Here is a 27,084-nt window from a genome sequence, read left to right as displayed (position 1 = left end):
CTATTGTGTTCAGTGCTTGGGAGACGTGATTCATAGTTTTATAGTCCAAAGTTTATTTAAAGGTAACAAGAAGGCTAATTAGAGATAGACTATTTAAAACCTTCCTGCCGTGTTCAGGTCAAATCTGACCGATTTACAAATGTAAAAACTCATAACTATTGTGTTTTACATCCGATTTCCTTGAGGACTTGTGGCATCCTCCACACGATGCACTTGAACATCTAAAAGTGATGAGCACCTCTTTCGTTGAATTTTGAGTTTTTTAGGAAATTAATGGGAATCCACCCCTCACGCCCCTTTGGCCTCTGACCCCCTGAATACCTCACTGAATGGCCAAGTGAATGACCACTGAACGACCCACTGACCCACCCACTGAACTGAATCTGGTGGTGAAAAATGTTTCTTATGTTAATTTAAGAGCTGTTAAAACTGGCTGGTCACTTGTGACCAGAACACTACATGTAAGGGAAGGGGGGTTGCACACAACCAGAGGGCTATATAGCAAAAACACAATGAAGGAATTTTATGTGAAAAAATACTGTAACGTCAGAAGTTATCTACTTTATTTACCCAGTCTAGCCTCAAATTGATATTAATAAGGACCACTTTTTTTTTGAATAAGTGATTTAATTATCAAGAGGAGTAATCACATAAATAATAATGGATTGGATTTATATAGCCCTTTTCAAGGCACCCAAAGCGCTTTACAATACCACTATTCATTCACTCTCACATTCATACACTGGTGGAGGCAGCTACAGTTGTAGCCACAGCTGCTCTGGGGCAGACTGACAGAAGCGAGGCTGCCATATCGCGCCATCGGCCCCTCTGGCCAACACCAGTAGGCGGTAGGGTAAAATGTCTTGCCCAAGGACACAACGACCAGGACAGAGAGCCCAGGGATCAAACCGGCGACCTTCCGGTTACAGATGCGATTTCCAACCCCCTGAGCTACGGTTAACATTGTTAAAATTTATTTTTGAAAATACCTTAACTAGAGAGAGCCTAATCTTTAAGGATGACAAACACATACAAATATGCAGTCCTGTGAAAAACTAAAGAATCACTTTTAGCAGCAGTAACTGGAAGAAGTGGTTTTCTATATGATTTAATCAGTCCCTCATATCACTGTTGAGAAATTTTGGCCCACTGTTTATTACAGTATAGCTTGAGTCACTGAGATTTTACAGGCATTTGTTTATGCACAGCTCTCTTGAGGTCCCTTCACTGCATTTCAGTCAGGTTGAGGTCTAGACTGGGTCACTGCAACACCTTGATTCTTTTCTTTTTCAGCCATTCTGTTGTAGCTTTGATGCTACAACAGAAAGACCATCAGTGGTTTTGTTGAATACTCAGAGTCACCAACTACACCTGATAATCAAATGTTTAAAAGTGTAAGTGTTACATTCTTACTCTGGCTGGAAGCATATATCAATTATAAATCTGATGAGAAGGAAATGTGCCAGCTTCACACAAAAACACAGCCAAGCTTCAGACATAAGTCTTTTTATTTTCTGTTTTGTTGTAGGAAAAGTGCATAGTTGAAGCCCTTTTACTCTTAAACAGTAACAGTGTAAATTGAGGTCTACTTGATGCCACCAATCATCTCAATAGTCTCATGGCTTCCCCATTGATACCATACAATTGACCCAGCATTTTCAATCTTTCAGCTCTTCCCCGTGACCTCGCAGAACAACCCTAGAAAGCCATAGTACAACATAATTCAGAGGACTTTCGCTGATAATGAAGAGCAGCCAGATTCAGATGTGTTTAAAACTCCCTCCATGCATTCAACAAATACTCTTCCATTTTAAGATTAATGCATGTAATTTCTGGTATCACAGACACCCTGGGATATATCCCAAGGCTCATATACACTTTAATAACCACACACTATACAGATGTTCACAAAACACAAACAGACTCACTCAGCTGATGGTTCTGAAAACATGTGGGTTCAATGGTTTTGTTGCTTTGTGTGGGTCAATACAATAGGAGGGAGCTATATATTTATTTATGGTAAGGCTCCAGTATCGGTAATGTTCCCAATTAAAATGTGGAAAATGAAAAATCATTCCCAAATAAAGTGAAAATCATAAAAGGACCCCTCAGTATTGCCATTTCAACACAAATAATTCGAAACTAAAAACTCACATTGGCACGTTTCATTAATTTCCACTGACAAACCGTGGTACTGAAGTTGTGAAGCAGAAACTTTGATTGCGTTCATCTTTTAGAAAGCTTAATCTGTACACAAGACCTCCAAAAGGAATCAAAAAAGTGCTAATAATGTATTATTTTGGGTACTAGTACAACTTTCTTTTAAAGCACAATAATACACACAATCATCCTAACATACGATGATATAACTGCAGATAGTTTCATTTTGTCAAATGAGGCTAAGCATCTCTGTATTACTGGAGGTGAATAATAGTTTTCTCTGGTGTGTGCATCAAATATTTTGCTCACATTTTACAGATCAACTTCAATTTTGTCCTTCAAACGTGCTGCTGCACCACCTTATTTAAAGGGACAGCCTTACAGTCAATATAGCAGAGCCGACTACCTGCTTGAGTCAGATGAGTATCTCACCAAGGCCTGAATGTAAACACACTAGACTTACTCACTGCATTAAGAATCCTATGTTGTGTTACTGTAATGAGACTATAACCTTATCAAAAAAATTCTGCAGGGTTAAATATGAAACTAAAACATGATACAAAATGTCATGGTTACTGGCACCGTATAGAGTTTTATCTTCATAAAGTAAGAAGTGTGGAATGTTTGAGAGAGACTGAAGGACCCTCCACCCTTTGTTATTTCAAGCACCGGAAAAACAAATTAACGATTCAACAGGAACTCTTTACTACTGCCCCCTCCCTTCTTCCCCGATTATGTGACACATTCCTTCATCATAGATTTGCATCCGAGTCTCTGCAGATCCGCAGGCATCACAGCTGGGATCAGGGACCAGCTCTGATGCCTGCGATTGCTCATTTAAGCAAATCCAACTGATATATATTTTTAAGCCACAGCTGTTTGGTAGTTGAGTGTGTACTTCTGCTATGAAAAGCCATGTGTCGTACCAAGTTTTATATTTTTTATGTGATTGTGTTCAGCTATTATCACATTCCTCTGGATAAAATCTTTTAAATTGAGAAATGCAACTGTTTTTAAGAGAACATATTTTGCTTTTCACCATTTTCCCCATGTGTGTCACATATATGCTTTTACATGGGTGGATGCTCATACTAAATACGGTCAAAGTTGCTCAGTTTTTTCTACTCTTCCTCCTTTGTGATGTCAGTGAGAGCAGTAATCCTTAATTGATATCAGGCTTGTAGCTCTGACTGTAAGCATAGAAGCTACACCCACCTTCATTTCAAATTCTGCGCATGGCAGCGAATAAGAATGAAGCTGACTTAAAGAGGGAGGGGCTAACACCTCTCCAGCTAAGGAGCTGCACCAGGACAAGTATAACCTAAAAAAGGATCATTTCAAACGCTAAATCATGCCATTGTAATTGAGTAAAATAAGTTTTGGAGCTGGACATGAGCTATAATAGGTCCCCTTTAAATATCATAGTTGTGCTGGCCTCGTTGATCAGTTGGACTCTAGTAATAAGAAATCAAAGACAAGTCTGTGGCAGCATCAGAAGAAGAAAGAAAAAGATATGTGAGGGAATGTTGACAGAAAGACAGATGGTGCTGTCCTGGTTGCAGCTACTGTGCAACTCCAGTCAGAGGAGGTGTACATTTGCTGTTTGTTTGGCTCCACTGCTAGTCGATAGGTGGTGCTGGGGGCTCTCTTCCATCACTCTGCAAAAAACAAAACAAACCCAGAAATAAATAAATAAATAAATAATAAATAAATAATAATTTTGGGTATAAATACATGAAAAAAGACAATGTTTTTAACCTTTTTTTTTGGTTTTGCCTCACAGATAGTGTGCAGGCTTGCAGCATTTCCTTTCCCATCATTCTGGTACAAGTTAATCTGGGTTTAATCTTCCAAAGAACTCTTTTAGATGTTGTCTGCAAAAATCTAATCTGACTTTCTTGTCCTTCAGAGTAACCAGTGGTTTGCACATAGTTTTGAATCCTCTGTATTTCCATTCTGGAAGACATCTTTGCCAAGGTCATTGTAGACGATGACAAGTCTACCTACTTGAGTGCTCTTGACTTGGTTAGATGATGTGAAGCTGTTTTTCTTAGCCAAGGAAGAGTTTCTGTCATCATCCATTTTACTTCATCTGTGGTCTTTCATGTATTTTGGCATTGCTGGGCTTGTCAGAGCATTTATTCTTTTTAAGAATGTACCACACTTGGCCACTCTTAGAGTTAGCTATATTTTGTTTTTTTGTTTTCCTGCACCTGTTGCAAATCCTTGTAAATAAGGGAGCAGCTGTAAGTGGCTTTTTGTGAATGTATTTTCAAAGATCACTGGGATTTAAAAACTCCTAGCATGGAATTACCAGTCAAATCCAAAAATGGCTATAAATATTTTACTGATTTTTAAAGGCTTAAAAAGTGTCCCTTACAAAAGGTTTGAACCACGATCCTTTGGGGAAAACTTCGCAGTGTTTGGAGCTGAAGTTTCAGCTAACAGACATGGCCACATACCCCTCAATTTAGCCCACTTCAAATAAGCCGTTTCTGTACCTGTAGCTTTAAATGAAATGATGATCTGCACATGCCCACATGTCACAAGTAAACCTGCTATCATAAAAATTAAAAAAACATTATTGGATCCTGACCATTTACATTTCCTGTATTGCTAATAAAGCAGTTGGTTATGATGAGGCTACACTTCACAACACAAAAGGCACCATGCAAACACACTGACACACACACCCTCCTCCTAGTATTTCAAAGATAAGGTCTGAAGTTTCTGCAGTTTCTCATTAGCCATATAAAGCTAATGGTGACAGTGGCATCAAGAACAAAAGTAATCCACCAAGTCTTGTAAATCAGCACATAGTCTTTGAAGATTTAGCAGACCTGCTGAGACATTTTAGCATTAGAGATGGGACAAGACGCTATAGATAGTAAATAAAAATGTTTGTGAGGCAGCTGCTCATTATAGTCACTTTTTGTAGACTCAAGTATAGCAGAAATGCTATTCTTTCCTCTTTTTAAAATAAAAAATTAGATTATAGGAAAGTCTTGCTGTTAGAGTTGAGCTTTGCAACTCTGCGGATTTTTGTCACATACACATAAAAGGGAAGGAGAACCCCCCAAAACCATAATAACCACAATGTCATAATATGTTGTCCTTAAAATAAAGCTCCAGTTTGGTCTGTGAAGGACATCACAGAATAAATATTAGGTTCCTGGTTTCTATTCAGGGAGAGAATTAGTCATCTTTGCAAATATTAACCTATCCGCTTTGAAATACAGCAACTGCGTTTTTTGCATTGGGAAATAATGTTACTTGTCTAAAACTCAAATAATACACACAGTTATAAAAATCAACAGAGCTATGACAACAACATTCCCAAGAATTACATTTATTATTACTATTAGTAATGTTTATTGACAGAAGTGAAAAGGACAGGAAAGCAGGCAGAGAGAAATTCAAAAATCAAATGTTTAGTGGCAGAAAAACTTGTTTGGAAGCGACTTTATGTTAGTTTTACTCTGAGATTTTGGTTGGTTTTATGTTGCAGCCTTTTGTTATAAAAGACATGTGCCTTGTCAGAGAGGTATCAGGTTTGTCTAATCCCCTGACCTCATTACAACAAAACCTTTTTTTATTTCAGATGACGCAGATTTTCCTCCGTGCTTTCCCAAGTCTCTTATCGCAATGACTAAAGGTCCTGTGTTTTTAGGCTGATTGCTACATAAACACTGGTCTATGTTTTTTTTAAACATAAGTTCATGCAGCAGCTGTTAGCCCTACTAACTCTGCAGTACACACCAGATGTAAAACCTTTTTCAGTAATATTTTTACCACGAATTTCCTGAAGCAGAATACAGTGTATTAACAACCAAATTGGCTTTTCTATTTAATCATCTGTGATAATAGCTCTCTTTCATTCATAGCAATCAAACGTTGCATTATTAGATTCAAGGAAATATGTTTCCCTGATAAAACACCTTCCTTTTTATTTAATGTGCACGTGGTATCTGGACTGTTCAGGTGGAGGCAAAAGGGAAAAAAACAAACAAACTCCAGTACTGTGCAAAAGTCTTGAGCCACACCTCATGTCTTTATATTTTGTTTTCAAAAAGCCAGACTTTGCAGGTAGTTAATGCAAGGCATTAACTAGTTTTGTGCATACACATAACAGGTAACCTAGCAAAGACCTTTGTCACTTTGTCTTTTGCAAAAACATTTTCCCCATTTCTTTAGTTGAATCTATACAAAATGCAAAAGATAACATGTCAGGAAGTGTCAGGCCTAAAAACACGTCTCCGGCAGATGAACATCATCTCAAAGTCTTGTCCTGCACCTGCTGCACCTTTCTAATTTTCCTAGCAAATATAAAGAAATGAGTGGCTGTTCAAGACTTTTGCACATTACTGTACGTCTTTGCATTTCAGATATATTTGTTATGTAAAATGAGTGTGATCTGCACTCACGTTGCGGGGTCCACTGGGCTTGCCAGAATGATGGGTTCCCCTGAGACTGGATGGGCGCAGCAAAAACAGGACCAGGGCTAACACCGCCCATCCCATCAGAACCATGGGGAGGGTCAGGTCACCTCCCCCGCCCACTGACCCACTGGGACCTGGCACTGAAGAAAAACAATAAAATAAAATAAAATACTTCTTATTCAGACACACATTTGAGTCCTATCGTGCGTTCAAACACTTACAAAATGTGAGCTACACTGAGAGAAGTTCATACATACGTTCCTGAGGGCACTCTGTGTCTGTGCAGTAGGACTGAGATTGCCTCAGCTGGAAGAAAATTACAGAAGAACAAAATGATTTACTCTTTGCCCTCAAACTGGGAGGAAATGACACTGCCTACTAACTTTGATTCATTAACCAGCAGAGATATTGTGGTGAGTAGTGTTACAAAGCCACCATCTGAGCTCTACCTGGTTCCTGAGATAAACACTATAGCTATGACGAAGAATTATTTAGACATCTGAACAACATCCTTTAACACTGTAAGCAAATCAGATGGCCCAGTGTGTATCCAGCTCTCTGCCACGTAGGCTACACCTGTGCACCAAATGTAAATTAGGTCAACTGTAAGCTGCCATACAGTAACTATGAACTGTGTCCTTCATGAAACTGGGAAACTCACAACAACAAATGTTATATTTTGAAATAAGAAGAGCCAAAGTATATTTCCAAGCACAATACAAGCCTGAGGGCAATAAAACTGTCTTTGCATGGCAGAGCAGACAGGCTGTCAAGACAAACACTGAGCAGGAACCAGGATGTAGCTTTGCATTTCCTTCTCCCCACATCTCTTTAAGGCTTGAATTTACTTGCAAGTTGATCTTCGTTTCCTTTTAAACTTCAGCTGATGATGTTATCACTTCACACCACATACTTTGAATATTTTGACATGTCTACACGCCGTCTCTTCAACTTAAATTAGAGGCGATTTAGAAAACCTCCAAGCTGTGTCGCTTACCAAATTGATGAGGCGCCTCATTGCGTACTCCTGCGTGCAGATGCACTCACAAGGGTCAAAGCCTCCCTCCGCCATTCCTCACCAGACAGTATCCACCTGAAGAGAAGTACAGCATGTAACTAGGACGTACATGAACAACTGAAAGAAACCTAACACTCCCTCTTGTTCTACAAGCGCACACTGATTAGGGGGAGGAGACTGTTCAGGTAAGGAGACTCTGCATAGAGTGCTGGCGTTTCGTTTTGCTGCATGTCAGCAACAGTGAAAAGTTAATTTCGGTTTTCTAGCTTTTGCTGGGAATACCAACAAATCCCCATATTCCGCCAATCTCACAGTTTCATCGCAGTAACCTTGAAAGAGAAAATAAACTTTAACTGTGGAATGTTGAGCCTCTATTTAAAATAGCCTTCACCTTTATCACTCTATGAAGCCCTTTATGAAACACCATGTTGGATCATTCAGAGCTGATTTCTGCACTCTCAGTGTATTAGCATGTTTTGTATGAACATACTTTTTTAAAAAAGATGAATCCATATGACACAAACTAGCAGTCCAACTATGAGCTTAGAACCTGCTAATAAAGTGGCTCATACTAGCAAGAACTTGGATGATTGCTGTCATTATGAGTGACAACGGAAGATGAGCTATTTCTGGCTTGGATAAAGCATTGATGGAGTAAGATCAAGCTGGTTAATGCTGACAATGATGGAGGTGAAACACACACTGACAATGGTTCAAAAAACACCCCCCCAAAAACAAAACAACCACAAACACACAGATGTCTGCTACAGGTGTCTAATCGTGGTTATCAAACCCATAACAAACCCCAGATGAACTTCTAAAGCTCATAACGATACTGAAATACATTCATTTCCACTTTCTTGGGTACACCTTGCCAGTACTTTGTTGGGCCCATTACATTACCAACAGCCTCAACAATTCAGGCCGCTGAACCATCATCTTATATGAAACCTGAAAATCCATACTTTCAGGCTGTTTACGCCAAATTCTAACTCTATCATCTAAATGTCACTGCACAAATTGAGACTGGTCAGACCAGACAACATTTTTCCAATCTTCTGTTGTCAATTTTAATGAGCCCATGTGAACGGTAACCTTCCTATTTCTAACATGAGTAGCACCAGGTGTGGTCTTCTGCTGCTGTAGCCCATTTGCTTCAAGGTTCAATGTGGCAGCTCAATTACTGCCCACAGAGTCACAGAGGTTATAACAGAGAGCACAGAGTTTATTTTTTGCACTGATAATAAATCTACAGTGTAATTGTTGGATACATCTTTACACTGAGTATTGGTTGATTATAAAAGAGCTCATATTAAGTATAAAAAACTGCAAACTATAAACTAACTGAGGCTTCTGCAAATGGATTTGCGCTGCTATGAGCTCTGATAGAATCTCAGTTTGTTGAAGTAAACCAGCCAGTGAGCAGGTTGGGTTCACACAGTGTTACCCCTTGGACACTGGCTCAGAGTTCAATTTAATGCTCTCTCTGGAACAGAAAACCCAGAGTTTCCCCTCAACTCAGGATTAACAAACTCAGCCCCTGTGGGCGATCGTGGCTCAAGAGTTGGGAGTTCGCCTTGTAATCGGAAGGTTGCCGGTTCGAGCCCCGGCTCAGACAGTCTCGGTCGTTGTGTCCTTGGGCAAGACACTTCACCCGTTGCCTGCTGGTGGTGGTCAGAGGGCCCGGTGGCGCCAGTGTCCGGCAGCCTCGCCTCTGTCGGTGCGCCCCAGGGTGGCTGTGGCTACAATGTAGCTGCCATCACCAGTGTGTGAATGGGTGGATGACTGGATATGTAAAGTGCTTTGGGGTCCTTAGGGACTAGTAAAAGCGAACAGAAATACATACAGGCCATTTACCATTTAAATTAGACCTCATCCTGGAATAGGACCCAGCAGTTACTGAAACACAGCCCATCTGGCACCAACTTTCACGCTGTGTTTAAAGTCACTTAAATCCCCTTTCTTCCACATTCTTTTACAAACTATGAACCTCAGGAGTTCTTCTCGACCTTATCTGCACGCCTAAATGCACTGAATACCTGTGATGGGATTGGCTGATTTTACTGGCTGACATTTCTTTCAAGATTATATCTTGTTATCATTTAAAAACAAAACAAAAAAAACAAAACAGCGGCCAACATATATACAGTGATTAGGATATTTTCAACCACTTATTTTATTTTCATGTTTCTTGCCATGCATCCACCAGCACACAATAGACATCCGAATTATCTGTCTACACCACAAAGAAACAAAATAAAAAAAATAAAAAGCCAAACATGTTTACCTAAGACTGACTACACCCAGCGGCCAGTGATGCACACCTGGCTAAACCTCACAGCCTTCAGCGAAAGATTGTGTAATAAACTAGAGGGCTGTTGGGTGAACTTTATGGGCATTCTAAAGGTTTCATTTGGTGGTGCTGTTAAATTTCTATTGGCTTATAGCTAGCTTTTTTCCTCCACCCCACTGTCGTCAATGACAGTAAACTAAACAACACAAATATGTGAAGCAACGTAGTGCAACAACACCACAAACAACCTGAATCAACACAGCTAAAGCCGAAGACCGTAATCTGTCACTGCGCGGCTTTCCGATTAAGACTGCAGGAGGTTTAACATCAGACATACAAAGGTTGCAGTATGATCCACGGGTGACTGCCTGCACTTTTGCGGAAGTCAGCTAAAACGAGGTTAAAGACATCTACGGTTACTTCCCTGTAGTTTTAAAATTACGTGATTTAGCCTAACGTTTACACTAGCTTCTTGCTAACCCCGCCAGCCAAGCCAGAGGAAACTCACACCCATTCCACCCCCCACCCCCACTCCCTTGTCTTTAGATTGTTATTAACTGAACAAAGACATGAGAGCAAAAAACAGCGACTTACTGGAGCGGCGTGATGTTAATAAAACGATCACTGTCTCTCAGGGGCCCGAGCTGCACCGCTGCTCTACACAGAGACCATCAAACTGCAAACACATCAAACCACCGTCTGTGTTTTGTTTAATACACGTGAGCCAGCGGCTATTCTTCATCCGGGACCTCGGGAGTGGGGCGGCTCCCCGATGGCTCTGCTCTGTGTTCAGCCAAACAGCTGTCTTGCTTATTGGTCTGAAAGTCTGATGGGCGGGCCCTTTGAGCCAATCACAACAAGCAACGATCACTTTTTCTGGATAGTAAACAAACAGTCCAGTTGCCTGTCAGCTTACAGAGGCCCATGAACCTACAACATCTGTGCAGTTGTGTAATCAAATACATGGTGGTGGATTCGACTTGAATACTTTTCATTACTTAAAGTTTTCATTAGTTAAAGTATTTAATTTTTATGCTACTATATAAATGCTATTCTTTTAAATAAGGAAAACAAAGAGATACCTTTCTGCAGCACAACACATACTTTAACTTTGAATCTGGGCTTTTATTTATTTATTTATTATATAACTTATTGGTTTTATTTTGTCACTGTGGGAGTGGAAGTTAATCTATCACCATTCCCAAATAAGCTTATAAGACACCAATACTTAGAAATAAGAGCCAGAGAAGCACCAACCTGTTGTATTTTCCAAGTTTTAGAAACATTACAAGCTCAGTTACACACACCATTAACCCCCCCCCCCTCATTGAATATAATAATATATGTGGAGGTTATTATTAATATTATTATCAATATTAAAAAAAATATGAGAGGTTCTTTACCTTACTTTCATCTGTTACCAACCTGGAATACATTCACTTCTGTGAATGAAACAAAAGTTTATTCTAGTGACTATAAAGATGCATCTGTAAGAGATGGAAGCAACTCCTTTTCTTTCATCTGGTCCCTTTAGGGTTCGCCACAATGGATCATCCGCCTCCATCTCACCCTGTCCCTAGTATCCATCTCTGTCACACAAACCTTCTGCATGTCCTCCTCCATTACATCCATTAACCTCCTCTGCGGGCCTTCTTTTCCCTACTGCCTGGCAGCTCCATTTTCAACATCCTTTGCCCAATATATCTCCTTTCCTCCTCTGTACATGCCCATACCATCTCAGCCTCGTCTCTACAACTTTATCTCCAAACTGCTCAACCTGAGCTGTCCCTCTAATGTACTGATTTCTATTCCTGTCCATGCTGGTCAATCCCAAGGAAAACTTGAGAATCTTCAGCTCTGTCACCTCCTGCTCAGCCTTCTGTCTTTTTGTCAGTTTTGACATCTCCAAACCATACATCATATCATCTTATAAACCTCCCCTTCACTCTTGCATCCTTCAAATCCCCCCTCATAACATGCCCCCACCCCCTCCATCCGCTCTCTTCTGCACCTCCAAGAGTTGAAAGCCACTGAAATGCCATTCATGTTACAAACCACAAAGGTGTGAATGCAGCTGAAAAGTTTTAAGTTTAAGCTGAAGAACTGTAGATGAAGAGTGTGTGCACTCTACATAGACAGCTGCCTGCGCCAGTTATCACAAGATACTTAGGGAGTGACAGAAGCTGCAATGTGTCTGTTAATAGCATATATGGCTTTTAACATATATGCAGAACATTACACACACACACACACACATATATATATATATATATATATATATATATATATATATATATATATATATATATATATATATGTGTGTGTGTGTGTGTGTGTGTGTGTATATATATATATACACACACATACATACACACACACATACATACATAGAGATACTGACCACCATGTAGATAAAATGTGAGTAAGAAAGAGTTCCCATTCCAGTAAGAACATCCCTCACAATCAGATGGAAACCATGACAGAAATGCCCTGAAGGGAAGTTACAAAAGAGCATCAACCCAGGTTGACTGTCACCAGAGCTCATTAATGAAAGTTCTAGTGTGTGCTCCATGCAGCTGCTCTCTGTGTGTATGTTCTGGACGGACTGACGCTGAGCGCAGGCAGGCGAACTGCGAACTCTCGCTGAGCTGGAAAGAAGCGCTATACACGGTGAAAGTGAAAGGAGCTCCGTAAGTGTGGAAAGCACCGAACAGGCGGCCTCCCCCCCCCTCACACACACACAAACAAACAAACAACACAGGGAGACGGGCCACGGGTGTAGCTTGAAGGCAGCAGCGGCGGCAGCAGCTCAGCAGACACAGCCATGGCCAACATTGCGGTCCAAAGGATCAAACGGGAGTTCAAAGAAGTTCTCAAAAGCGAAGAGGTGCGGTAACGCTACCGGCTTATTTTCACTTCTACTCAGCTCTTTCTTTAAAATTGTGTCAGCTCTGTTAAAATATACGCTACCGGCAGCCGTTATTGTGACCAAATAGATTTACCCTAGTCAGGTTTGGGTCCTCTGTTGCAGCAGGTCAGGCCCAAATAGGAGAACTTTAGCTAGCTTTAGCTTCAAATCAGCGTCCAGGCGAACCTCCCTTGTTATGTCAGGTGGGTGTGTTCAGGAAACACCGGGGATTCGGCTCTCTCAGCTGACAGGCCCTGAATGCCTAACAAACAACGTCGCACACCTTTGTTTTAATTACACAAGTCAAGTAAACCTAGAGTGTGTGGCCTGTTAGCGCCTCAGGCAGGGAACCGCAGCTGTTTAGCAAAGTAAATGAGTTAGCGGCAGTTAGCAAGGCTTGCTAACGCTATTTTGACATGTATCCACAGTTAGCATTAGCAGCCGTGATGTTTTGCTGCAACGTTCAACAAACTTATCAGGCGTTAATCAGCTGTTTGTTAACAGTCTGAATACACTGCGTTTATTTAAAAGGTGTATGCTGTCATATCACCTCCTGCCCAACTCCTGTTAATGCTGTTTTATAGTTTTGTAACTTTGGTGCTAACCTGAATTGTCCTAGTGTTTCCTCTGGGAATGGGGCTCAAATTGGTTTTTAATGTTAACACAAAATGACACTAGCCGTGCCTTTTCTAGCAACCATCTTGCCAGGGACTTCTTGTTTTCAATTTGATGTGAACACGTGAAGACATGAGCTGGGTAACTCCTTTTTCTTTCTTTCTTTCTTTTTTGCATTTGTTCCAACCTACAGACGAGTAAAAACCAGATTAAAGTAGATTTGGTGGACGAGAACTTCACAGAGCTGAGGGGTGAGATAGCAGGGCCTCCAGACACACCATATGAAGGTACTGTAATATTGGAAACGATGGCCAAGATATGTGATACTCGTCATGTGGTCTGATATACTAACGCATGTCTGCTTTTCTCTCTTTCCTAGGTGGCAGATATCAGCTTGAAATAAAAATCCCAGAAACCTATCCTTTTAACCCGCCAAAGGTATTTGCTTTAGTGCCTTTCATCCTCTGCCTCTCTTCCTTGTTCAGTTATTTTGAAAACATGTACACTTTTGTTATAACTGGTAAAATCGGTTGTCACTAATTGCCACTGCTCATGCCTAAGTGACCCTGTGCATGGTACCCAACTCTAAAAACCGCTCCCAGTGCTGCAGTTCAAATCACTTTTAATTATGTAGCACCCATGTTTCTACGATAATAGAAACATCAATCCCCTGTGAGCAAGCACTTGGCAACAGTGGGAAGGAAAAACTCCCATATAGCAACAAGAAATCTCCTGCAGAACCAGGCTCAGGGAGCGGGCAGCCGTCTGCCACAACCAGTTGGGGGTGAGAGGAAAGCGAAAAAAGAGGGACCAATAGGACAAAAGGCAAACTAAAGGAGAGCGAACCAGAGCTTAATGATTAAATACAGTGGTGGTGAATAAAAACAGGTAGAGTAAGGAGATAAATGATGAGCAAAACATTCAGTGCATCATGGGAAGCCCTGCAGCAGTCAGAGCTTGTAGCAGCATAACAAAGGGAGGGTTCAGGGTTATCTGATCCAGCCCTGACTATATGCTTTATCAAAATGTACAATTTTAAGTCTAATTTTATAAGTAAAGATGGTGTCTGCCTCCCAAATCCAAAATGTGAGCTGGTTCACAGAAGAGGGGCGTGAAAGCTGAAGCCTCTGCCTCCCATTCTACTTTTAGACGCTTTAGGAACCACAAGTATGCAGTCCAAGAACGATATGTATTCGAAGTATAGTGTATAGTAATATGAGGTCTTTAGGATATCATGGGGCCTGATTATGCAAGATTTTGCATGTGAGTCGAAGGATTTTATATTCATTTCTGGATTTAACAGTGAGCCAATGAAGAGAAGCGAGTATGTGGCACTTTGACCGGAATCAATTTATAATTCTTATGAGCATCAGAGTTTTGAGGTAAATTCAGCTATTATGCTTCAATTAACAAAACCTTTTTGTGTTAGTGCTCTAACAGAGAACAGCATAACGTGACTTGTAAACAGCCTTTTCAGGTTTCTGGTCACTATTAGCTTGTATGTTAAAAGCAAAAGAGAAAGTCTAATACTGATAATAGTGAAAATAAACATTTATTGTCTCCCTCCTGTAACCAAATGAATCTTGTAAACATACCTTCAACACAGGGGTGGTAAGAAATCAATCTTTCCCTGAAATGATGTCACCAAATAACCTGTTAGGTAACAGTTTACGGGTTTAAACTACCGGCGTTTGGCTTATACAGTAATTTAAATGCTTAATACATCAAGTTAATTTGTCACTTAGATGTAAAATGCAGTGGTGCCATAAACTATAACTGCTGGCTCATTAATTTGCAGTATTTCCCTCGCAATGGCTTGCAATACATCAGGACATGGTAAAATGACAGCTACTGTAGTGTAGCCTGGATACTGACATATCTGTTGTAAGAAACTGTAAATATTTCTTCTTTCTGTCACCTCACGTTCTTCTCTAGATAACGCTTCCTCATCTGTATGTCCTAGGTGCGCTTCATCACTAAGATCTGGCATCCTAATATCAGTTCTGTGACCGGAGCAATATGCCTGGACATTTTAAAAGACCAGTGGTAAGTGCAAAGTATCTGAACTGTTCTCAGTGTGCCTGTGTGCTCCATTCACTTAACCTGCCCTCTCACCCTCTCTCAGGGCAGCTGCTATGACCTTGAGGACAGTGCTGTTATCTCTACAGGCTCTCCTCGCTGCAGCAGAACCAGACGATCCACAGGATGCAGTAGTAGCAAACCAGGTGGGAAGGACTTAATGCACGACTCGCATTTTGTCTGCTTATAATCGGATATTAAAGTACCAAATTATATTTGGGTAACTGTACGTGTCTCGGTACCTGGTGTGAACTTGTGTCTAAAATAAAATCTGCCATATTTGCTAGTTCATTTTGTGATGTTGCTCACAGACCTGTATTTCTGAATCCTCAGTATAAGCAGAACCCAGAAATGTTCAAACAGACTGCGAGGCTTTGGTCTCACGTCTACGCGGGCGCTCCTGTCTCCAGTCCTGACTATACACGTAAAATAGACAAACTCTGTGCCATGGGCTTCGATAAGGTCAGAACCCCTTTGTTTTTGTTGTGCCCTCACATTTATAGGTAAAATTTAGTTACACTCTATCAGTCAGTTTCCCGAACATTAATCGTCCCTTGTTTTAGAGCAAGGGAAAAATTCACTGAAGCTCTCCATTAAAAAAGTAAATAATGATAAAATAATTTTTAGTCTAAGACTAGGCTTAATCGCTGTCTGGGAAACTGAGCTTATATTTAACATAATAACATCATATTTTAAGAAACATGCTTATTTTCAGCTTGATGGCAGCAACATGCTTTAGAGACATTTAGAAAGAGCGATGCTCATCACTGTTGCATCACATCTTCTTTCAACAGCATTTTGTGCTTGTGAAACAAAGAGAAGTGCTTTTGTTTTGAAAGCTGTTGCTTCATTCTTTCCTAATAAGACACGTGAGCTGCTCAGATTGAGCCCTTCTACCTTTTTCTTTTCTCATCTGCTAATGAAATGCTCAAATTCTTTGAAGTTTTACCCTCCCACACCCTCTATTCACTTCCCTGAAGACTTGTTCCATCTCTGGCGCCATGTTTTTACCCAATGATAAAAACGAAATATTTGGTAATGAACAGTGAGATGCGGCGTGTCAACTTTTTAGTTTGTTCAGCTGAATGCTGGACAAACTCATACCATGACGAGCCATCTGTCATGCATCTGTTCGATTACAATTCACAAGAATCACTACTCTTGCTGCAGTTTTGGTCAGATTTAAACCAACTGGCACACAATGATCGCCTACACATTACAGTAACCTGTGAACTGGATCGACCGCTGCATGAGATTAATTGGTGTTCTGGTTTGTTGCTGGCATTATATTCAATACGGTCATTATACACAATAATATATGTGTATAATGTAATTTTTTTGGAGGGGGGTGATTTGAAGTTGGATGGTGATGTAATAATTTTTAAAATGATTTTTACCCCTCAGCTGTAAAAGGCTGACGGAATATTGACATCACCCTGCGGGGCAGCCGGGCAGACAAGGTGAATACCTAAATTTGTGAATGCGATAACTCGAGGATGAGGCAGCGTGTCCCCTAAAAATCTTGGAGAAGTTTGAATCTCAGAGACCTCAATGTTAAAGTCAGAGGTCAAGTTTTCTGAAAATCTAGTGAATGCGATAAGTTGAGAACAAGGCAACATAGGATTTTAAAATTGATAGCATAGATGTGTCTGGTAGGAGGCTATTGGATAGCATTGGCGGTAGCCAGAATTTTATTATCATTAGTATTTTTTAATAGTCTTTATTTAAACCAGAACGTTTTACAGGTGCAGAAGTAAGAAATGAATGGGGCATGATATACAGTGCTGATAAGCTGGAAACATCAGGTTATAACTTATCTTTACATAGTTTATTTACATTTTTGTCAAAGGTATTGATGGCCTTAATTCTCAACTCATAGGTTTTTTTTTGGGGGGGGGGTTTCACTCTGTAAAGTCCTTCAGCAGTGCATATGGTTTAATGTTGGGGGCTCAACCATTTCCTCCTGATGGCCTTCTTACCTGCCAGAATTAAGGCTTTAAGTAGTAGATTGTAGTTGTAGTAGATAGTATGTAGATTCCTTCCTTTTTATGTCTGTGGATCTTTTTTCTTTACTTTATAGTTCAGAATAGTCTCTAGTGTATAAATAACTTTCTCAAAATGGCTGGAGCCTTGTAAATGTTGGCCTTGCAAGATGGATTACACAAAACACACACAAGTATTCATTTGTGTTCGTGAGCATGCATTCTTGAATTTATTATTATGCAGTAAGCTTATGCAAACATTTACATTACCGCAGTACTTAAAGACAAACAAACAGTATATTTAGCTCTCTCCAGTGGGTTTCTTGTCTCGTGGATGGACTCCAGCTGCAGTTGGTGGTTCTTGTTCTCTGCAGCCTTTGTGAGATCTGCGAATTCTCAGATGAGAATCATTTTTCAACTTTTCTTCCTCCTTTTATACAGAATGCAGTAATAGCGGCCTTGTCTTCAAAATCCTGGGACGTGGAAACGGCGACAGAGCTGCTCCTAAGCAACTGAAGCCAGGTGTGAGGATCCAAAAACCCTTCATCACAGTGTCAGCTCCTCCACCACTGCCTTTTGTTACACAGAAAACAAACACCCCATCCACCATGGCAGTCTGAGCCTTCTTTTATTACCAGTTTGTTTGCTACTAAGTCAACACCAGTAGCGCTGCATTTGCCAATATGCACAGCACCCCGTTGCCTGCCGAGTCTTTACTCCCACCTACCCAATATGTGTATTTCAGTATTAAGCCCTCCCACCCTTAAAAAATGAAAAAAAAAAAATCCACCCATGCCTCCAGTCTTCCATGCCCTTTAAACACATTATTTTTTCCCCCCACAAATTTCCTTAAAGTTGTAAAGGATTGAACAGCTGCTGTAATCAGGTGGATTTTCCAGGGTAAAATGTAAGGAAAGGAAAGCCTGCTGACTGCTTCTACACTACATTACCGTTTAATTCCTTCGGCAGCCAGTTGGACCGTGTGTGTTTCTCTGCTACAGACTTTTAGTACTGTAAAGAAAAAAAAAAAGTCTTGCTGGATTAAATTTTCTTGACTGGATAGTGCTGTGCATGAGCAGTGTAATGTTTTTTTTCTCCTGAACAACCTTTCATTGATGCCTCAATCCACTACAGAAGTTTGGATGTACAGGTTTTATTTTCTGTATGTAGACTTAGAACAAAATCACACACACACATCTGCCAACATCTGCACACATGCACAGAAGAAAAATCTGTAAATAGATCTGTGTAAATTTGAAAATACAGTGGGGATGTACTTTTTTTTTTTTCTTACATGGCATTGTAAAACAGATTTTAAATATAAACTATGCCTAGTTTACAATTGTAAGGAGATAAATGTGTTCATGCTTTTGTGATCCATGAGAAGTCCCTCTGAATGTATTTTTTTTTTTTTTTAAAGGGTGGCACAGCCAAAATCTTGGCCCTCATGGCACAGGAGCTAACAGCCAGCTCAGCCACTTTTTCTGCTATCATCTACAGTCCAACTTTTTTTTTTTGTGCACGTGTTTGTCCTTTCATGTTGTTGCCTTTATTTTGATTTGGCCAGATGATGCAGTGGGTGTTTGTTTGGTTTAACACCCCTCTCCTACACTCTTGGATCTCACAGGACTCATTCTATATAATCAGACACCTGGAACTTCTGATGGGGAAAGCCACCAAGCACCACCCAGTTTGGCGTTACACTGGTAGGGAACCAAAGCCCTACCGAACACGTTGATGGAAAGCGAATGGAATTTTTTTTCAGACATTTGAGAGGAAGATTCTGATGAGTGACATTAAGGATTTGGGTTTGCAGTGCTGTTTTATTTTTTTTTAACCATACGCACATCCTCGGCCACAGATTGAGGATCTGCTCATTAACATAACCAATAGGAGGCGGCGCTGTACACTTTATTGCTGATCCAGTCAATCAAAGGCTTTGGCCATATATACAGGTATATAGGTGATGTCCTATATTCCCAAACATGCTTTACTACACAGCCAAATAAAACACTCACTGAGGTCGTCTTTGAACTATGTCTTCTAGGTAGTAAAAGAGGCTGGAACTCCTCTGTTATTCTATGAAGTAAAATAGCAGACCTGGGAAGTGTTTTCACATATTTTTGATTTTGAGGTACATGGACTGTAAAAACATGTTTGGCATTTAGAGAAAGGGTGTAGATGCATCCCCACACAAGGGGCCATTCTGTTTTTAATAAAGGAATTATTTTGCTTAACCTCCAGCTCAGTCCCTACCAGCACAGCAGTGTATTACACTGCAACATGGAGTTAATGTGCAGCAGTCTTTGCTCACAATGGGGGGAAAAAAAAGGAAGTTCATAGGCAGGCAGAATGCACACGCCATCTCCCTTACTTGTAAATAGCTGGGTTTGGTTCTTAATAAAGAGCCATCTTATCACTAGAGTGCACCATTGATGGCTGGATCGAATATTTTCTAAGAAAAAGACAAAAACGGACACCCTCCCCAGTCTTCCTCATGATGTACAATATTGCACGATTACAAGCATAGAAAAGGGGCCTGTTGCATCTCAGTTTCTCCATTTGGGTTGAGACTTATTTTTTTTTCCTTGTCCTCGGAAGCAAGCATCCGCAGTATAAAAAGCATGGTTATTTATTGTGACAGTGTCATGTTTCTTTGAATAAAAAAAAGAAAAGAAAAAAAAGTGGAAAAATCACCTGTTTTTGAAATCTGCACTTCCAAAACACAGGCATAGAGACAAACGCACTGCACCATAACATCTAAAAGCATTTATTTTTTTTTTCTTTTTGGAAAAAATTAAATATGATCATGAGTATAGGCATATTTAGTCCCCGTCATCAACACAACCCACATGGCATCCACTCACTCGATGCTTAAAAATCAGGAATAACCCAACAGAAAACTGACAAAAGTACAAAAAATATTCAATCATAAAAGATGAACAAAAACCTGAACACATACTTGGATAGTTATATATCATTTATGCAATCCAAAGTGACGTACTTCAGAAGTAAAAAAAAGAAAAAAGAAAACAAAAGTCATTAAAACCCAGCTCATTTTCAGAGCCTCTGACATGTCCAGGGCACGAGGCAGCGAGCAGAGCTGGGAGCACAGTATCCAGAAATGCTTGACCGCTTAATTTTGTCCATTTACACGCACTGGAAATAAATCAAAAGGCCTTTAAAAGCATTACTGTCACTTGAGAAGCACCTGCAAGTTTCTAACTGGCCTTGTGATGCTATAAACAAGCAAAAGCACCTAAACATACCAAAGTTAGAAACCTAAACTTACCAAAGTGTATAAAATTTTGGTGCCGGTACGTCTGTTAAACGCATCAGGTGTTCCCATATTTAAGCCAACTGCTGCAAAGATTTTAACGGTTTTCACTTAGATATTCAAAAAGTTTTCAGTGGAAAGTTACACAGGCATATTTACAAAATATAACTGTGTAAAAAACCGATGAGAAAAAAAATATAATAAAAAAAAAAATACTGTGCAACTCAGACACAAAGAGGAAGAGGTCAAGAGACGTACAGTAGGATTTTCCCAGGGGATTTAATAAGCAACAATCATAACCAGATTAAATCGGCTGTAAAATATCCATCCTGTTTTTTCTTAAAAATGGCTCCACAAAAGAAGCAAAGAGCAACAAACACAAAGGAAAAAAATAACATGATTCTGAGTAAGACCTACATACAATGAGCTTCAAATCATGACTACAAGGTAAAACCTTCTAGAGTGTGTGTGTGTTTGTGTGTGTGCCTGTGTGTGTGTTTTAAGAAAGGTCCATAATGTATCCAGGAAAGCTGTAAGAGTCAGAGGAGCTTGTACGCAGGGTTGGGAGGATATAAGGAAGAGTCTGGCCCAGTCTCTACAGTCTTGGTTTCACCTTCAGTGGTTTCCTCTTTACCTGAAAGACGAAGTTTTGAGTCAGTGTCGGCGCAATCATCATCATCATCATCAACGTAACATGTACACAAATCCTTAGATAATATTTAGGTTGTTCCTTTAAATCAGGGATCTCCCCAAGAGTTCATCAACTTGTACAAACATCTGTAAAAACTAAAAGGTCAATTCTGAGCAACATCTCAGTAGTGATCACTTTGTAATGCAGGTTGCCCCTAAAACCTGTAGGAACAGTAATCACTTTCAGACCACAGGAATATTTTCATTACCCCAGAGGAGGGTTTTTAAAGCTCCTACATCAGAGTAGGCACTCTCTGCACCGACAGACTGTACAGTGGCGTCACATTAGTGACTCCTTTGCAAAAATCAAAACTGCCATTTTGAAAGCCAGTGATGAGGGATATAGCTACACAAAGAACCCCATAAACCAACAAAAACAAAAACAGGTATACCATCACTTCCACATCCTCCATTGTTGTGTTCATGTCACACACAAATTATGTCACAGGACTTTCAGATAATGGAAAATGACCAAAACCGAGGGAGATAGACTTAAGCCAAGTAGGTATTGGTGGAAAAGGGCTGCAAATGGACATTTTAAGTATAAAGTTGCCGTTCATTTTGCTAGGTACACATGCTCAGTTTCTCATAAACTCAAATCTCTTATCAGTCAATCACTTGTTAGCAACTCAGTCCATTTAGGGAATGCAGACATGGTCACCACAACCTGCTAAGGTTTAAAGTGAGCATCAAAAAGTGGAAGAGAGGTGATTCAAGGGATTCAACATGGTATGGTCCATGGTATGAGTATTTTAGAAGCTGCTGATCTACTGGGATTTACAGGAAATGATCCCAGAAAATATCCAGCGAACAAAAGTTCTCTGGGAGAAAATACTTTGTTGATGCCAGAGGTCAGAGGGGAATAACCAGAAGGCTGTGAGCTGACAGGAAGGCAGCAATAACTGTGCATACCTCATTACAACCAAGGTATGCAGACGAGCATCTCTAAACACACAAGTTTGACTTTAAAGCAGATGGTGTATAGCAGGAGAAGACCACACCGGGTGCCACTCCTGTGAGCCAAGAACAGAAAACTGAGGCTGCAGATCACACATGTCACCAATACTGGACAGCACAAAACTGAGGCTTAATTTCTGCTGCCACACTGGGAAGGTCGGGGTCAGAATTTGGTGTAAATACCATGAAAGTATCTATCTTGGCTTGTATTATGTTTCAGGCTGCTGGTGGTGGTGTAATCATGTGGGGAGTACTTTCTTGTAGCACTCTGGGCTCCTTAGAGCATTATATCACCCTCTGATGGCTGCTTCCAGCAGGGTCAAGGGCCATGTCACAAAGCTTAATGAAAATGAGTTCACTGTACTCAAATGGCCTCCACGATCACCAGATCTGAATCCAGCAAACCACGTTCCTCTCATTCTCAGACCTCACCTCTGCAGGTCAATCTGTCTCTTTGTCCCTTCGTCATTCTGCTGCTGCTGTTTTGACATCTTGATGTTGATTGACTCTGCAGACGGGTTCGAGTTGGGGTCAGCTGCCCTTTTCCTGCCTCTGCTGGTTCCACCCCCCACTGGTGCTGCTCCTCCCTCTTTGTCAGCTGCTACTGGAGCAGCAGCAGCTGATTTAGGCGGGCGACCACGTCGTTTGACAGGCGACGCTTCTGTCCCGGCATCGGGAGCTGCTTTCTGACTGGGCTCGACCTGGGAAACGGCAATAAGAGTTCAGTTGAGTAAAATCAGTGCTTAAACGCAGGAATGTGTAGTTCCCACGTGAGATTACCTTCTTCACCTCTTCAGCCTTGATGACTGGGTTCTCATTGTTTTCCTGTGCTCTGCTCTCTGATGACTCAATGGTAGAGCTGCTGTTACTGCGAGACGCAGAGAGTGTCAGTGATACCGGAAACTTTATGTCTAAGAGCGAGCGCCTGTAGCATCTGTGTCTGCGTGCTTACCTGTTCTTGTTGATTGTTGAGCTCAGAGGAGAGGAGTTGGTGCTGGTGTTACTGGTTGTGTCTGAAGCTGTGGTGGTCTTGGTGAAGATCCTCCTCCCTGGTACCGTCAGAGGCTTGTTCACTGCTCCTAACACAGGAGCTGGTTTGGGCTACATAGTGAAAGAGAATTCAGCTTTCTGTGCTCAGAATAACATGGAAAAAATTTTAAACCTCTTAGCTCCACATCATGACTCAAATTTAGAGTTTACTGGCAAACTGTGGGTAACAAGCCTAATGTAACGTAACAAGCCTCGGTGTCGTGCATTTACCTTTCCAGTGAGCAGCATTTGTCTCATTTCTGCCGTCAAATACTCTTTATCGTTTTTGAAGTCCTGTTGAAAGAAATTAAAAACAAGACAACTGATCACCGTAAACCCAAAACATAAATAAGGTCATGATTTAGATTCCTAACTGCACATAAGCACAATTTCCCAGCTCTATACCAGCATGAATCACTTTCCATCCCCAGAGTCAAACAGCTCGATTAGCTGAGATGACCAAATGTGTCCAACCCTAACCATTTTCCTGTGTGTGTGTGTGAGACACATATCTTTGTGGGGACCAAAAATTGGAAGTTTACTATGCTTGTGGGGACAAACAGCCTTTATGGTGAGAAAATAAGGGCTGTTCCCCTGAATTTGAAGACTCAAAATGTGGTTTTAGTGTCAGGGTTACAATTAGGTTACAGTTAGGAAAACGCTAAGGTGCGTGTGTGACCTTGTCCTGTATGAGGAAGAACTTGGAGGGTAAGACAGGCTCTTTCGGACAATCCAGGTGACACGCAGTGCTCTTGTTGGCGATCACGAAGAGAGCGACGTCACAGACAATGTACAGTTTCTGTAATCACAACATGAAAGAAAGCCATTCAGTTGCCCGATTGCTAAACACACTGTCTGCCCAATAATGCAGAATCCAAAGATTTTACTTTGTAATTTTAAAGAACAGGAATGACTCAAATTTATAGTTTACTGGCAAACTGTAAATGCAATTCAAAGTATTAACTCTATTATATAAACTACACTGGATGTCCAGTCAAATGTTTTTAAATGTTAAAATGCAAAACTGTAGTAACACTATTACATACCTCGTTGGCCTTTGCATCATCAGGACACTGAGCATCCTTGGTTTGTTTGATATTTTCTACCATCTTCCTAAGAAAGGCATGACTGTTGTTCTCATTCTTGGTCATCAGCACTTCAAGCATGAACCACAGGCATCTATATATGAACACACACACACACACACACACACAATAAATATTCTTTATGCCACAGCTGTACGATCATCACTTATGTGTATTCACTGGACTTTATAATAGAACAAAAGAGCAATTTAGAAATAAGAGCATTTTTGGAAAGGCAGTCACAGCAGGAGGCTAAATCAAAACACACTCACTCTTTGATGTCTTTGAGCTGCTCATATTCATGCGGTTTTGTGAAGTCTGGGTCATGAGCCAGCAGGTGGATCATGTAAGGAACCACATACTCAGGAAGAAGAGAGACAAGTTTTTCTGAGGAGAAAGAGACAATAGCTAATTTTAATGCGTGTGAGTAACTTTCTATGTCCCCTTTTTCAATGTGGGAAAAAGAAAACGCCAGGTGAAATGTTACTTCCTGAATAAGTATCTCAATAAATCTCAGCCAACAATACTGGTACTTTTTCTGTGATGCTGTGTTTGAATTAGAAAAGCCAAACATAAAACTGTAAAATGACCTTTGGCAGGACAAAAACAAAGCTGTTCTGAATGCTGTAATAAAAACAAACCAACAAATAACCATTATCATCATGTTTCTCTCTTCTGTTTGATGCTTTTTTAATTATGCAGTGACTTAACAACATCTGACTAAAGTATTTATTCCAAAAGCTGTTTTTCCAACTGACTCAAAAGCCTAATATTAACATGACATTAGTAACAATTTGTACTACATTTGGATTAAACGATCCTCTTTCATCATCTAAACTGCCATCTAAGAAAGAGCACATTAAAAACTGATGTTTCGGTGTAGAGAACTGACCCTGAGCGAGGGGGTTTTGTTTGATGTACTCTCTGCGGACGGAGATGTTTTTGAGGAGGCACTGTCGGGCATGTGCGCGGCGCTCCTTCACCGGGTCCTTGGCGCACAGAGCGAACACAGCCAGGTATTCGAGGGGCAGCAGCAATTTCACAAGAGCCAGGTGCAACTTCTGTGCAAAGATCTGACGAACCTGGTAGCACTCGTCCTGCACGGAGGAACAAACCGCGTCAGTGGATATGAAGTTTTTTTTTTTACTTTTTCATCGATGACAGAGGCACTAAAGTCTGATATGAAGGTGAGACTTGCATTGATAACGAGGCCACACAGCTGAAACTGCTCAGGTGTGATGATTTCATGGTAACACGGCTCTTGTGCCAACTTCATAATGGCTCCACCTGCAGCCAGCCTCAGACGGGACATGTCCGATTTACTGTCAGGAGTAGGAAAAAACAACCGGTCACCTCAAAACATGAGCCAAGAAAAATTAAGGTCTCCATCCAAAGCACTCCCACACATATGACTTTTAACATCCGTCACTCAGCAAAGGGACCTCCAGCCCCAGGTACCTGATCTTCTTCTGCTCTGTGAGGTCTCCTTCGCTGACCAACATGGCTGACAGCAGGCGCAGGGTGGAGTTCGCTGACTTGGATTGGTTGTTCTTCATTCCTAGTAACCAACGCACGAGCAGTTTGATGGCCTGAACCTTTGGGAACAGAAATTTAAAAAGAGAAAGATCCTTGTTATAAAGATTCTGTTTTTAAAATATAATGAGACAAAAAGTTTTGATGAAGAACCTCAAACAGACTGTATTACAACTGAAATCACCTCTTACCTTAGCAAGAACTTCCGGTGAGACTTCCTCATCAGTGGTCCACAGTTTTCCATTCTTGTTTCCTACCGACTGAAGTAACAAAGGCACAAGCCAATCAGATTTTCACTTTTTCTTTTTGTGCGCGTGCGTACACACACACGCACGCACGCACGCACACACACACACACACACACACACACACACACACACACACACACACACACACACACACACACACACACACACACACACACACACACACACACACACACACACACACACACTTCTTGCCTACATACAGGGGTCTTCACTTACCCGGTCATTCATGAGCAAGTCCTTCACGATGAAGTTGGCAACAATGGATTTCATTGGGGAAGCAAACTGATCTGGAGCCAGCATGGAGATATGGCCCAAGGACACGAGAGGCGTGATGAGCTGCTCTGGGACGTCTGCGTTCAGACTACGTGACAGAGGCTGGAAGAAGAAACAAACGGTGTAAATACATCAATACAAAGAAAGGAAAGATGACAAAATGTTTGAATAAAGCAGCCACATATTTGATATGCAATCGAGGTGATGTAAAATCATACGATTGCTCAAGTGGAATAATTGAATACCTCAAAAATCTGTGCCAGCTGCACTTCCTTGTTGTTGAAGATGGCATGAATACAGTGAACAGCCTGCTTGGCCTGGTGAGGGGTGCCCCGCTTGGCCTTCTGATGCAAGATAGGAATCAGAGTCCTGATGGACAAACAAGAACAAGCGATTAAAGACCAACACAGCTAATTTTGTAATTTGTTTTAACCCCTAACTTAGCATCTTCAAATGTATAGTGCTGTTATTTAATGA

At 40.8% G+C, this 27,084-nt stretch overlaps 3 protein-coding genes across 9 annotated transcripts in view; 1 reads left to right on the top strand and 2 right to left on the bottom strand.

Annotated features, from left to right (window-relative positions):
* Window positions 1-1,490: 1,490 nt before the first annotated feature.
* Window positions 1,491-13,064, bottom strand: smim14 (small integral membrane protein 14). Of its 2 annotated transcripts, none has more exons than XM_085276919.1 (5): window positions 12,913-13,064; window positions 7,597-7,692; window positions 6,857-6,905; window positions 6,585-6,739; window positions 1,491-3,818 (listed from the first exon to the last, which is right to left on the bottom strand). In XM_085276919.1, the coding sequence occupies exons 2-5, from the start codon at window positions 7,669-7,671 to the stop codon at window positions 3,780-3,782; spliced, it is 318 nt and encodes a 105-aa protein (XP_085133045.1). In that variant the 5' UTR covers window positions 7,672-7,692; window positions 12,913-13,064; the 3' UTR covers window positions 1,491-3,779. The 2 variants fall into 2 exon arrangements, with proteins under 2 accessions (XP_085133045.1, XP_085133044.1); XM_085276918.1 differs by lacking the exon at window positions 12,913-13,064 and adding an exon at window positions 10,505-10,664.
* Window positions 12,468-20,178, top strand: ube2kb (ubiquitin-conjugating enzyme E2Kb (UBC1 homolog, yeast)). 2 transcript variants are annotated; one of them, XM_085276917.1, is made up of 8 exons: window positions 12,468-12,797; window positions 13,627-13,720; window positions 13,813-13,871; window positions 15,397-15,479; window positions 15,559-15,658; window positions 15,846-15,974; window positions 17,936-18,016; window positions 18,915-20,178. In XM_085276917.1, exons 1-7 carry the CDS (start codon window positions 12,735-12,737, stop codon window positions 18,008-18,010), a joined length of 603 nt encoding a protein of 200 aa, XP_085133043.1. In that variant the 5' UTR covers window positions 12,468-12,734; the 3' UTR covers window positions 18,011-18,016; window positions 18,915-20,178. The 2 variants fall into 2 exon arrangements, with proteins under 2 accessions (XP_085133043.1, XP_085133042.1); XM_085276916.1 differs by lacking the exon at window positions 18,915-20,178 and having other exon boundaries at window positions 12,473-12,797; window positions 17,936-18,554.
* pds5a (PDS5 cohesin associated factor A) overlaps window positions 19,316-27,084 on the bottom strand; it is a 31,165-nt gene continuing 23,396 nt past the window's right edge. For 2 of the 5 annotated variants that reach the window (XM_085276910.1, XM_085276911.1), the window contains exons 20-33: window positions 26,853-26,976; window positions 26,551-26,709; window positions 26,257-26,325; window positions 25,991-26,127; window positions 25,731-25,854; window positions 25,425-25,629; window positions 24,805-24,919; window positions 24,494-24,626; window positions 24,127-24,246; window positions 23,679-23,741; window positions 23,371-23,519; window positions 23,199-23,286; window positions 22,851-23,119; window positions 19,316-21,405 (exon numbers count right to left, since the gene is read on the bottom strand). In XM_085276910.1, coding sequence (XP_085133036.1) covers window positions 21,402-21,405; window positions 22,851-23,119; window positions 23,199-23,286; window positions 23,371-23,519; window positions 23,679-23,741; window positions 24,127-24,246; window positions 24,494-24,626; window positions 24,805-24,919; window positions 25,425-25,629; window positions 25,731-25,854; window positions 25,991-26,127; window positions 26,257-26,325; window positions 26,551-26,709; window positions 26,853-26,976 — 1,759 coding nt within the window. In that variant the 3' untranslated portion in view covers window positions 19,316-21,401. Of the gene's footprint in view, window positions 21,406-22,846; window positions 23,120-23,198; window positions 23,287-23,370; window positions 23,520-23,678; window positions 23,742-24,126; window positions 24,247-24,493; window positions 24,627-24,804; window positions 24,920-25,424; window positions 25,630-25,730; window positions 25,855-25,990; window positions 26,128-26,256; window positions 26,326-26,550; window positions 26,710-26,852; window positions 26,977-27,084 lie in introns of those variants that run through there. The other 3 variants (XM_085276913.1, XM_085276912.1, XM_085276915.1) reach the window with 3 other exon arrangements.

This window comes from Mchenga conophoros, linkage group LG6, assembly GCF_057382185.1.
Source record: "Mchenga conophoros isolate Kocher_MC1m ecotype Shallow Benthic linkage group LG6, M_conophoros_male_GT1.1, whole genome shotgun sequence".
Classification (NCBI taxonomy): Eukaryota; Metazoa; Chordata; class Actinopteri; order Cichliformes; family Cichlidae; genus Mchenga; species Mchenga conophoros.
Note: the sequence above shows the minus strand (reverse complement) of the source record. Positions and strands in the feature narration are given on the sequence as shown.

Bases quoted from the DNA above. Each gene is read 5' to 3' on its own strand.
- ube2kb (XM_085276917.1), top strand. From the start codon at position 12,735: ATGGCCAACATTGCGGTCCAAAGGATCAAACGGGAGTTCAAAGAAGTT. The intron at 13,721-13,812 runs GTACTGTAATAT...TCTCTTTCCTAG, and splicing joins TCCAGACACACCATATGAAG to GTGGCAGATATCAGCTTGAA. The intron at 15,975-17,935 runs GTCAGAACCCCT...CCTTTTATACAG, and splicing joins GTGCCATGGGCTTCGATAAG to AATGCAGTAATAGCGGCCTT.
- smim14 (XM_085276919.1), bottom strand. From the start codon at position 7,671: ATGGCGGAGGGAGGCTTTGACCCTTGTGAGTGCATCTGCACGCAGGAG. The intron at 6,740-6,856 runs GTATGTATGAAC...GTTTTTCTTCAG, and splicing joins CACAGAGTGCCCTCAGGAAC to TGCCAGGTCCCAGTGGGTCA. The intron at 3,819-6,584 runs GTGAGTGCAGAT...TGTTTTTTGCAG, and splicing joins AGCCCAGTGGACCCCGCAAC to AGTGATGGAAGAGAGCCCCC.